This window comes from Manacus vitellinus, unplaced genomic scaffold, assembly GCF_001715985.3.
Source record: "Manacus vitellinus isolate BGI_N305 unplaced genomic scaffold, ASM171598v3 scaffold_24_pilon, whole genome shotgun sequence".
In the NCBI taxonomy this organism is placed as follows: Eukaryota; Metazoa; Chordata; class Aves; order Passeriformes; family Pipridae; genus Manacus; species Manacus vitellinus.
The window spans coordinates 3,070,315-3,083,419 of NW_021939798.1; the positions used below are offsets into that span (position 1 = coordinate 3,070,315).

General features: G+C 46.0%; 1 protein-coding gene across 1 annotated transcript in view; it reads right to left on the reverse strand.

Moving 5' to 3' along the window:
* The window catches only part of LOC103755234 (protoheme IX farnesyltransferase, mitochondrial), a 103,754-nt gene that overhangs the window by 8,120 nt on the left and 82,529 nt on the right, over nucleotides 1–13,105 (reverse strand). Inside the window, exon 6 of the mRNA XM_029960064.1 lies at nucleotides 7,560–7,792. Within this exon, the coding sequence (XP_029815924.1) occupies nucleotides 7,560–7,792 (233 nt within the window). The remainder of the gene's footprint in view (nucleotides 1–7,559; nucleotides 7,793–13,105) is intronic.

The window sequence follows — 13,105 nt, forward strand, 5'->3', positions numbered from 1 at the left end:
ACAATTTTAGTAATTCTTCAGCCTCGAATAATGTGAAGGAATTCTAAAATTATTTCCAGACCTCGGTAGCTCTGACTTATGAGAGGGAAGCACCGGCCCTTTGTCTCTAGGAAACGGGTCCGAGTTTGGCTGCTGTCAGGAGGGGAAGGCTTTGGCAGTGTAAGCTCAGCCTCTTAATGGATCGTAGGCAGGAAACAACCACACACCGTTTTACTTGATAGCGCACAACTGGCTCTCCTCCCTCAGAAGATGTTGAACAAATTACTCCTCTTTAATCCAGACAAGGTAGATTAGAGCTCAGAGACTTGACTTGGCCCAGCTGTATCCACCTGCTCTGGAGCACCCGCGCTGTCTCAGGCTGCATTTTTCACCTTTGCTGCGGGAAATTTAACACAACCAGTCCAAAACCCCTCACTGCAGTCCTGCATGAGCCTTACAGGATGTTACACTCACAGGAGATGTACTGGGTACGTCCCCCAAAGTTTTATTTGCTATCCTTTCTTCTGTGCCTGTTCACAAGTCTCCTCTCTGGGGATTTCTAACTATGCAGCAGCTATGGGGGCAAAGAAAGATTTTGAAGTCTTGTGAAAGCCTTGTTACCCACTGCAGGTTCAGTAATGGTAAAGGCTTGTTTGAGGGAGCTGGTACAAAGATTGAGTGGTTTGGAGAGTCATGGCCAGAACACACTGTAGTGTCCTGATCCACTGGAACAGGACTGGTTTGTTCAGCTCTTGGTGGCATTTTCTGTTTGTGAAGGAAAGCTGGAAGATGCAATCATTGCTGCCTGTGCTTCAGCTTGCTCTGGTGGTGGGAAATGACTGCTGGGTTAAATCAACTGGCCTGCAGTTACAAGTGGTCAAGATATAATCACTCCTGAGGAAAAATGTTACCAGCTATTTAATTCTGCCCACTGTCTTTAGAAGTAGGAAAGGGATTAGCTCCTCAAAATTTACATCCTAATTTGTGATTATGAAGCCTTCTCAAACACAAAGACCTTTGGGAATTATCCAGTCACCAACCTTAACCAAACTGATGCAATTCCCCTCTGCTTTGCCCTCATTAGCACTACAGTAGGACAACAACCGACAACAACCGGCACTTCTGCTTCCACTGGAAAACAAAAGCAGATGCTCTGGCTTGTGTTGGATGCCGTGGGAGTGGTGAAGCAGCCTTGAGAGGGAAAAAGGCAAAGTATCACTTCTAAAGCCCCACACAAGGTCCCTGGGCTGGGACAATGGTCCCAATGTCAGCACGGGATGAGCAGCCCGGCCCACATTGTGCCCCTTCAAGGTTACACGGTCATGGAAACGGAGGGCGAGGGGGAAAACACTGGAAAACTCAAAAGCTTCATGGTCATGGGTTTCAATAGCTGTTCCTTTTGAAGGATGGCACAAAAGGCCTGTGGAACAGGAGCGTCTCAGGCTGTGATAGACTCCTCTGTGGCAGCACAGAAAGGGAAGGGGATGTTGGCCGTGTGTTTGGCTTGTCTGCAAAACAAAGGGATGATCCTCAGTGTCCACCAGGAATAGGAAATGAAGTTGGCTGCGGGGTTTTACACCTCGAGGGAGTGTTCCTGGCCACTGCCTTTAACAGGAGGGAGCCAGATGTCCTCAGGTACAGGGTGTGCACATGGATACACACGGGCATTCACACTCCTTGTGTGACACACAGCAGGTTATTGCAGCCAAAAGCCTCGCAGGGAAACACCTTTCATTACACAGGCAAGGCTGAGAAAAACAACAGCACTGTACCTCAGCTCACCCCAGCAACAGATGCCATAAAAAAAGAGCCTGGTGGGTAAGATGATAATACAGTCTTGTGCAAAAATATGTCTAGGAAGTATTTGCCAAAGGACCAGACTCAGCTGAGGACTCCAAACCTGCAGAGCCACACAGGGGGCTCCTCGTCAGCCACCTCCTCCAGGCTCCACCAGGGCTCCCACGAGCCTGAGGGTGGGACTCCCTCCTGCAGCCCCCCTGTCCTGATTTCCCTGTGGGTGCTGTGTCACACACCCCAGGGCTCAGGGGCTGTCACACAGCCCAGCTCCTCCCCGTGCCCCATCAGCCACGCACGGGGTAGGGAACGGGGTAAGGGCGCGTTGCCTGTGAACTCGTGGGGTCGGTCCCCAGGTGCCCCAGCAGTGGAACTGCCACTTCTTTTGTCTCTGGTGAAGATGGAAAGGGGGAAAAAAATAGCCCACTGGCTTTTGTCCTAAATTCAGACCAGCTGCTCACTAGTATTGTCCCTCTGCCTCATTTTTTACAGTTTTTACCCCCACAAAGCACACTCCTGGGCCCACAGCTCCAATTCTCATATGTCAGTGACATGAATATCTCTGTTTCCTCTGGAACAGACCACAAATTCTGCTGTCTTTCATCTGAGAAGTGAAACCCTGAAAAGCTGAGTTTACTAGAGGGAGTTTATAGCCGGAGCCTCCTCTGCTCTGGCGGCAGGATGCTGGAGCTGCCCCGCTCCCAGACCTGCTCCCACATCAAGGGGCTTTGAAAGCTCCAAGTGTTTAACTAGAAGGGACACAAAGATTTCAAAGCTTATTTTGCATGCAATTAAGCTGTTGTTTTGCTCTCCCTCCTCCTGGCAGACAAGTGCTCCACCAGGGAAGGTATGAGAGACTCCAGCCATTGACAGGTTGGGTACAGCCCCCCCCCTCCCCTATTCTCTTTTTTTTGTTACTGAAACCATCCATCTGCCAAATGTCACTAGCTGATAAGAACTGCCCATTTTTAAATCCCCTTCTGTAAATAGATGTTGGCTGACATAATTAATGTCTACCATACAACACAATTTGAATTACAAAGTAAAGGCAATTTAAAAATCAGCCTCCACATGATTACAATTGATACTGAGTCTATAAATTCCATAGCCTGAGGAATTATTTAAATTTCTGAAAACGAAAGAAAATCAGTACAAGATGTCTTTCAGGAAAGCGAGACCAGAAGTGGAGCATCTGAGATAAACTAAACAGTCTCTTGAGATAAACATTCTTTGGTGCAGTAATACCTATGGCTCCTGGGCCACCACGGCTCTGCAGTGTCTGCCGAGCTCCCAGGGCCCTTATCTGCTCTGCCACCGCCACCTACTCCGAATAAATCCCCTTAACTGATAAGCACATTAGGCTGAGGAGCCCTGCTTGTCACTCCCATCTCGCTGGGTGGTTTGGATGAACTCCGTGGCACCGCATTACTCCGCTCCCCACACCGACCCCGCTCACCAGCCGCGATCCGGCCGGGATCCACCTTCAGCTGGTGGAAGAACTGCAAAAGTTCTGGTGCTCCCAACATAAAATGGGACTGTTGGAGCAAGTCCAGAGGAAGCCACAAAGTTGTTAAGGGGGCTGGATCACCTCCCCTATGGAGACAGGCTGGGAGAGATGGGGATGTTCAGCCTGGAGAAGACAAAGTTCTGTGGAGACCTCACAGCACCTTCCAGAATCTGCAGGGGCTACAGAAAAGCTGGAGAGGGACTGATCATCAGGAACTGGAATGACAGGACAAGGAGTAATGGGTTCAAACTGAGAGAGGGGAATTTAGATTAGATATACAAAAGAAGTTTTTCCCTGTGAGGGTGGGGAGGCCCTGGCACAGGTTGCCCAGAGAAGCTGTGGCTGCCCCATCCCTGGAAGTGTCCAAGGCCAGGTTGGATGAGACTTGCAGCAACCAGGGCTAGTGGAAGGTGTCCCTGTCCATGGCAGGGGGTGGAATGAGATAATCTTTTAGGTCCCTTCCAACCCAAACTGTTTTATATTCTGTGAAAATGTATAAGGCAAAATATGGGTGGTGGCACTTGGAGACATTCACCCCAAATTCACTTTTCCTGATAACTAGAAATAACAAGTTCAAATGGACAACAAACATCTCTAACAAGGAAGCTGCAGCATTAGTCTGGGGAGGAAGACCAGCAACACAAGAAGTAATTTAAAGCATGTATACACTGTGCCTCTTGCACAGCAAAATAAACAGCTCTGTTCCTTCCTGTGATCCATGTGCACAGGCTCAGCAGCATCGTGGCACAGCCAGGAGCTCTCCTGAGCGTGGATCCCATCAGGAGAAGGATCCAGCACAGGACACACTGCCAAGTTTTACCTCTCTTCCTCTCTCTATGCTATCACTTCAAGCTTTAAGTTAATTTCATTATTTTCCTGCTAGTCCTTCCCTTGTAAAATAATTTGAGGGTTTCTCGATTTGCTAGAAAAACAAATCTCTTCAGAAACAAATAGGGCCACGAAGGAGCAGTGAAATCTGCTTTCAAGGAAGCAAACGTGTTACTGCAAATCACAGGCTGGCAGTTAAGCTGTGCATAAATACCCCAGATCCGTGGCAGTGATATCCATGTGATAAATTACATTTATCACGCACCTCTGACCGTCTCACCTGCACTCGCTCCCCCAGCGAGGAAATGTTAACATTCCTGATCTTTCATCAGTCTCAAACAGCTGCCATTAAAAAAAAACACACACCCCCCAAACCCACAACAAAGAATTCCACATCTTCCCAGAGATAACCTTATCTTTCGCGTTTGAAATGGGAGGTTTTCCCTAAGTCACTTTGGCGCAAAATCCAGGGTTGGGGGTGAGATGTTCCATCAGGTTTAAGAGCATATAATTAAAGTTCCCTATCAGGGGCAGAAGTAGAAACAAGAATTCTTGGGAATCATCACGAGATCTGCCAAAGATTATAGCGTAAGAAATGACTCAGAGGGTGGGGAGGCCCTGGCACAGGTTGCCCAGAGAAGCTGTGGCTGCCCCATCCCTGGAAGTGTCCAAGGCCAGGCTGGACAAGGCTTGGAGCAACCTGGGCTGGTGGAAGGTGTCCCTGCCCATGGCAGGGGGTTGTAACTGGATAATCTTTAAGGTCCCTTCCAACCCAAACCATTCTATGATTGTATGATGATTCTCTAAATTACAGCATCTGTACCACTGCACGTTTTTATCCGTGACATTTGTTTCTCGTGCAAGAAACTGCCAAGGTATTAATCTTTGAAACGAGAAAATCCTAAATAAAATGAGGACAAATTAAAACAAGGCTGTTCCAGTCTGAGATACTTCCTTGTTCCCTCTGTTAGCTCTCCCAAAGGACACGAGGATCTCGCAGCAGCACCACGTTGTGGAGCTCCCGGAGGGAGCAGGCACAGCTGTCCAAGGGCACCACACAACGGTGCCACACTTGGCTCCCCCCTCTGAGGGTAATGAAAGGGCTACACTTAAATATTGTTTTCACTACAACCAGCAGCATGTACAACAATGTGGCTGCTGTGAGAAGATTACAAGGAGAGAAAATCCACAGGAAAATGTAAACTCAAAAAACCACCAGTTAAGTGGTGAGAACCTTCCTTCTCATTAGTTTCCTGCCTCCCTTCCTTCACATTCCTCTTTGTTATCCAGTGAAATGATCTTTTTTTTTTTTTTCTTTTTTAAACGAGGTGCAAATGCATTTTCACACCTCCACCTAAAACTAGGTTAAGTCTCCACACTAATTACACATTATTAATGAGTTCAGCAACTGTGGGCAGGCTGGTTGGGGAAGGGACTCAGGTCTGCACATTGTGCATGGATGCACATGGATGCCCCCCTGTACCCTGCATGGATTTTCTATTCCTGCCAGGCACAGGAACAGAATGTTTAACACTGAAAATCATAGTCTACATTGCCATCCTTTTCTTACATTTACCTCTTTTCTCCTTAGAGGTGTTTGTGGAGGGTTTTTTTGTTTGTTTCTTTGGGGTTGGGGTATTTTTTCCATTTCTTTTAATACTGAAATGCACTAAAATATTACATTTCAGTCCCTGTTTTCTGGACTCTGCCCAGATGTGCTTCATTACAACGAACAGTATCACCTCAATAACATTTCTTTCTCTATCAAACAACCTGCCTGGCCTCCCTGACACAGACTGGGAGGTGACTGCAGGAAGTTTTAGGTACCCAGAACACACGGGCTACACACCAGCACAGATTAACATGTTCTGGAAAAGTCTGCTTGGGTGGTTTAAAGTGATCATCTTCCACTGATGGAATCACTGCCAGAGATCATCCCCTCCCCAGCAGAGCTGGCACAGGGACACATAACCACATTTAGTTGTAAATTAGAGAGGCAGAGCTCACTTGGGACACCAGTGGTGCTCCCTGCTGCCCTACAGGGACAGCTTAGCTCTCTGTGAAACAGGTCTCAAAGAGTGAGTTGGAACGTGACAAATTAAAGATAATGACAATCAGGGCCAGTTTAATGTGCTGGGCTTTCACTGCAGCCTCTACAGCGAGAGCTTTTGGTGAGATGCAGCTCTGCACTCCAGCTCCTCCAGCCTGGACTTTGCACAGGCACGTGAAAGTCATCCTTGGACATCAACTCTGCAGGGTGGTGCCAAAACCAACACAGAAATCCCGAAACAGCGTTAGATCCAAGGTCTAAACATCTGCAGCCAGAATGATAAAGGTCTTAAAATTATATGTTTTGTGTTTTCAATTAATTCTACAGAAAGACAGAATAGTTACAGTTGGAAAAGATCTTTAGGATCACCAAGTCCAACCGAAGCAGAAGTAGCACACGTGTTGGAAAAAAGCCCCACACCATCTTTCACCCTAGATCTGGGTTAGATCTGTATGGGAACACGTGGACACAAAGCCAACTCAGACTGACTTTTATTAGGAAGTGCCTAAAGAACAGATTTTGCACAAACTCTGATAATTTCTGGTTAAAAGCCTTGCTGTTGGAAGTATTATTCAAGCCTTAAATATGCCCCAGTGTGGGACGAGTGTGTGCTAAAGCAATTCTTAACAGACCTATTAATTGTACTTCATTAGTTTCTTCAGACTATAAGTTTGTGGAGCCACTTTGATTCTTAAGTTTCTAGCTGGCAGGAAAAACAAGCCCTGATTGTGTCAGAGTTGAGCTGCTGAAGAGATCAGTGTTTTACAAGGGATGTAAAAATGGTTCACAGTTACTAAAATAGAAATCTTCGTTTGCTTTTCAAGGAGGAGGGAAGGAACATTTATAACTTAGAGTTTAGCAATGGGCAATTAAGAAATACACCAATAAATTAATCTTCCCAGGACATTTTCTGGCTTGTAGAAAGACAGTATTTAATAAACACATCTGGGAATTTTCCAGCTGAAAGTTCCTTGTAAGTTGGATCTTACTGGATACGGTTTTAATCTTGAAATTATGTAACATTTTCTTCCATGTGAACACATAAGATGCTATTTTCCTTCTAGATATTTTTAAGATGGTCTAAACACACATCCAACAGGACATGCTGCTTTATCAGCTCAGGTTTGCCCTCATAAGGAGAATGTTACCAGAATTTATCTGCTTCTGGAGCACTATCACAGGGTCATGGAATGGTTTGGGTTGAAGGGACCTTAAAGCTCATCACATCCCACCCCCTGCCATGGGCAGGGACATCTTCCACTAGACCAGGCTGCTCCAAGCCCTGTCCAACCTGGCCTGGTCAGGTGAACAAGCATAAAGCACAAAGTTTACTGCCTTTTGAGTAGGTTTTTTTAGTCACCCTTACAACCCCTCCCCCTGATGGAAGGGATTCCTACTCACCAGCATCCAGGCTCCCGGTAGCCGCGGTCCAGCCCATGACGGGGGGAATGGCCCCGACCACAGCTCCCACCCACGTGTTGGCAATGCTCATCCTCTTCATGGGGGTGTAACAGCACGTGTAGAGGAAGATGTTGAAGGCTCCCAGGGCCCCTGTGAGAGGGTTCACTCCCAGAGTCAGCAGGGCAATGCCTGGCACTCCGCAGGAGGCGGCGAAGCAGACGGCGAGCAGGGGGCTGTGGGGAGAGGGATGGAGACACAGGCTGAGCAAGAGCTGCTCTTAGAGAATGACTGCTGTCCCAGTCCTTTTGCCTCCTCCCTAAAATTAAGATTTTTTTGTTAATTTTTTCCTCACCCAGGCCAAATTTTCCCATTTGAACCCCCAAGAAGAAAAGCCTTTCTAAAAAGTTAAGCCAGTCGTCCCACAGCTCTGCAATGGAAATGATTCTTCATCTGGTGATCACCGTGTTCACCAAATAAAATCCAAGCTCTGCAGGTATTTAGCCCTTATGGAGAACTGCTGCTTCCAGCATATCTTCCTCCTTCACTTTAATTTTAGTAAATTTTAAGCTCTGGAAAAAGCACTCAGGGTTTGGAGTGAATGAAAAGGGTTGGAGCTTGTCAGATTTTTAACTGATTGCAGCTATCCAAGGGATCCTTCGAAATGCAACAGGGTTAGACACAAAATTAGGAAGCATTTATGAGAAAAAGAGTACATTCAATCATTGCAAAATTACATCAACAGGAATAAAGTATTTTTTGGCTTTACTGTAAAAAGAGGCTGAATGTTCCACACTCCCATTTAGCTGATGCACTGAGCTGAGCAGGGGGAGCACCCCAAAGCAATGCTGGCAACAGAATCAAAACTGATTATCTTCTAAGAAGGACTGGAATTAACTGAAGATATTTTAGGTTTGGCCAAAAGCAGCAAACCACAGAGATGCAAATTATTTCTGTGGATTTGTACTGCACATCAGCTGAGAGCTCTGGGAAGGTTGGAAACTCCTGTTAAAATCTGACAGAAAGAGGCTGGAGCTATGTAAACTTCTGCTAATAAATTCCACAATAAACATCCAAATAGGAAGAACAAGGATTTTTTGTTTGCCTACCAAACCCACACTACACAGAGAACACCATGACACAACCCTAAGGAAGCTTTAGTTGTGACCCTTGTGCCAGATCTGCTGGTGGGGATCTCCTCACATGTGCTTGCTCGAGGTGGTTGGTATGATGGGAAGAGAGAACTAAAAGCCTCTAAGAAATAATGTGGTGTGGGGGACCTCTGGAAGGCAGGAAAATGCCATTAAATGAGTAGCATTTAATAACCCATGTGGATAAATACACACTTGTAATCCACGTAGGAGCAGAAAATATGTGTGTTTGCAACAAAGGTCTCTGCATGAAGTTCAGCTTTACACCTCTTGTCTAATTGAAAACCATGCAGCCTTTGTGTTCTACAATCCCTCTGCCCTCTGGCCAAATCCTTAACCCTAAAATACATGTTGCAAGCGCTGCTCCAGCCCTCATAACAAAAAATTTGCTGGTGGGGATGAATTTTATGGGAGTTTTATCAGCAAAAAATCCTACCATTCAAATTTTGATATTTAAGACCTTTGTTGGACCAGTGTGGTACAGAGATCCTAAATACCTGGAAGAACTAAAATGAGCAAACATCACGCTGAAGATCTGCCTTTAGTTTGAATTAAATTGACATTTTATGCAGCTTTTCAAAACCATCACCAGATTTTAGGTAACAAAGCACGCACTGGGCTTTCCCACTCGGAGTTACTAAAACATCAGGGTAGAAGGAGGGTGTGTCATTGCCATCCATTGACAGGGAGATGTGTAAAATTTGAGGCTTTTTTCAGGGAAGGAGCCACAGGGAGCTGTGCCCTCTGGTTCTGCAGCTCGTGGAGCTCTTCTGCAGAGAGGCAGCAAAGCACAATCTGTGCCACAAATGGCCCCAACGCTGGCTACAAACACTGCAGTGCTCTGTAGATGTTGGCCCTCTGTAGTGAAAGCCTGACTGGGCTTGGTTAAACAAATCCATCTTGACTGATTCCTGAATAAAATACAGTCAGACAGTAAACACCAGATTCACACAATACACTCTCCAGGCAACAAAAGACCAGCGTGACCCTCCAGGGCCGGGCTGCCCACGTCGGCCCTGCGGGGGCACAAACGGGGGCACAGTTTGATCTAATGCAACGAGCACTTCTCTCACTAATCAACAGTGAGGGCTTATCTACATGTCTCCAGTTCAAAGGAACACTGCACACCACGAGCAGGCACCAGCCCTTCATTTCTCCTACGGGACGGGAAGGTGAAGGCTGGGAGAGCAAAGCCAGAGCTTTGCCTCTCTCCCACGTCACTTCCCTGCAGCACCAACCGCCCTGTGGTGCAGCCCTGATCCCAGATGTCTGCTACATCCATGTCCAACCAATGGATCAGAAAAAAACCTTTAAAAAATAAGGCTTTCTCAAAAGGGAAGGGTGAAGTTACATGGCCGAGACCTTCAAAAAAGTTGCTTTGTTCCCGGCAGACGAAAACACATTTTTGCTTCTCATTTTCTTCCTTTTTGCCTCTTCAGGGGAAGTTCCTGGAGGCACAGCACGTAGTCACAGAATCACAGAATGGTTTGGGTTGGAAGGAACCTTAAAGTTCATCTCAGTCCACCTCCCTGAAGGGACACCTTCCACTAGTCCAGGTTGCTCCAAGCCCTGTCCAACCTGGCCTTGGACACTTGCAGGGATGGGGCAGCCACAGCTTCTCTGGGCAACCTGAGGCAGTTACTGCCTGTAACAGTCCTAATGCTCCCACAGGAGGACATCAAGTCATTGGGGTTGTTCCTCATAAGCAGTTGAACTATTTTACTTTTAGACACCCTGAAAGCATCATATTTTCTCATTTTCTCCAGTGTTACCTTAACAAAAAAGAGTAACTGTCTGACTTACAAGGGCCCTGTCCCTAAAACTCCAGCTGAGATTAGAAAGTCAAACTGTGACCTGATGATTCAGCTTGGTTAGTTCTGCCCCTTAAAATAGTATTTGGCAGTGCAAAGACCCTGCAACCAGAAATTAGGAGTTTGCTTTTATGGTGAAACATGAGGCAGAGGAGAATTCAAATCACTCTCATGTAAATATATCATGTTTATAAGGCCTAGGAGAAGTATAAGCAACTCCTCACTGGGAGAGAGAGAACATTCAAGGAGATTATAGTGAGATTTCAGTCCCTGGTGCTGCTCTTTCTCCTTCAATAACTCCCAGGATTTTAAGAAGACAAGAATGAGGCTAGGTTTAAATCCCAGCAGTTCAAAGGGTATTCTTATTTCTGGTTGATGTCTCCTAGGGACCATTATGCATCTCCATGCTCACATTAGGCCTGTCAATACTCAGGTATGTGGGGTGAGACTCACTGATTTGATGAATGCCCATTGCTGGGCTGCCCACATCTCACTGAGGGACCACAGGAGCCCAGGATCTCATTCTGGAGCAGGAGAAGGGCCTGTGATGCTGAGCTGTCACTGGGTTTGCCCCATCACCTGATGTCCACACAGCTCCTCGTGCCACCACACAGCCCAGGGTGCACCACAGGAGCCTTGGGCAACCAGTGCCAGGGAATTCTCACGTGGTGGTCACAAGTGGCTGAGGGGTCTCTGCTGGTTTCCCTCATGCCCAAACCATCCCAGGCAGTGAGTGCAGGCTGGTGGCAGATGCTGGTCCACACGCCTCATTTCACTTGGGCGTTCACTTCTGCCGAGGGAATCGCTCCCATGGGAAAAAAAAGGCAATCTTCCATTGGAAAGTTGGCCAAGGAGCTAGCTCAGAAAGCAAACAGCTTGAGTAAGAAACTAGGTTTTATGATGGATTCTTGGGAGGAGTTGGTTTCAGTTATTTGGCTGATTAAAATCAGACTTTGGAAAAATACTGCAAGTGCCAAACGAGTTCTCTTCAAATTTCAGCTCTAAAATACCCAGTATGTCACCACACAGGGCACCTCCTAAAGGAAAACCCAAACCTGGTGCTTCTGCCTCATTCTTCTTCTCTGCTGGGAATGAAAACGCCAAAATCTGCCTAATAAGAGTGCTGAAAGACATCCACCTTCAACTAAAAGCTTTTGAGAACTTCAGCTTGACCCGTCAATAATCAAACCTTTCTTGATCCAAAGAAAACACGTTGTCATTTCTCTCCCAAAGAGTTCACCCAAGACAGACCTTCCCCAGTCACACTCCACTGAGAGCATCCAAGAGGAGGAGCAGGAGGAAGAGATTCAGGTTTCTCCTCATTCAACTCAAAACTTCTGGTGACACAGAGGGGTCTGGAGAGATGCTGTTGGTCAGGGACACCCCAGAGCTGATGGAGGGAAGGGGAGCAGGCAGGAGGAATTCCATGTGGGGGTTATTCAGGTATCCCCTGCACACATGACCACAGGGCATCCACGTGGACCCTCATCCAGAGGCGTGAGGAGACTTTGGGAAACGCAGCAGCCTATTTTAATTCATGTGCAATAAAATAATCTCCAAACTAGTTGCCACTTACAGATGTTCTGGCTATACGTAAATAACGATCCTACACACATGTGCAGGAAATATATTTATTTAATAGGCTCCAGAGCCATGGATAATGGTACTTATTGACTCACAGCCTTACTTGGAAAAATTGAGAGGGGGAAAACAAATTAAAGCATTTGCCCATCTATAAAATTAATGTACTATTTTACCTATTTCACAGCAGCATTAGCAAGCTTAATGTCTCTAAGGATCAATAGTGGCACTACTACACAGGCTTTTCTGTGCTGTCTTTGGCAAAACACTTTGTGAAGATGACTGGCAAAGCAGAGTTTGAACTACAATTTAAAAAGCAGTGTTAAAAAGCAGGAATAAGTTTAAAAAAAACTTTTTTTTTTTTGGAAAAACAACCAAAGAGCAAGACACAATTCCCTCTTAAAACCCTTCAATATTTAGAAATATGGAAAATTCCTGTATCAGCATCTAATGCTTCAACCTATCCCTGTGAATAGATTGACACTCACATACAAATGCAGACACAAAGCCCATATGAATCCTGAATAGGCACATTCATGCAATCAGCAGTGGTGTGCAATTCATGTTCAGATGTTATGTAAATACATAAGAAACTTAATTTGTGACCTTGTGTTAATGGGAAACTGGGCACGCCAAACATATTTACATAAAAGCACAAGCCTGAATGTAAGTGACCATTTAAGACTGGCTGTGTGTTTTTCAGGTGAAGCATAAGTGCTTATATTTGAAAATCAGATTCAAAGCCTAATACAAAAGGTAATAAAACAAATCCTGTCTTCTCCCTGTCTGTCAAAAACCTTTTATAGACACGTCACCCACTTCTAAAAGGGCAAACTAAAAAAAAACCCAAACAACAACGCTCTTTTGTTTAGCTGCAGCATGCCTGGAATACCTTAATGGATTGGAACATTTAAATTCCCAGTTGATTATGCTGTATTAGATCTCATTATTATTGACAACTGTCCCTCGGGCCACAGGGCCAGGGATCCCTTCTGCCAAATGCAGG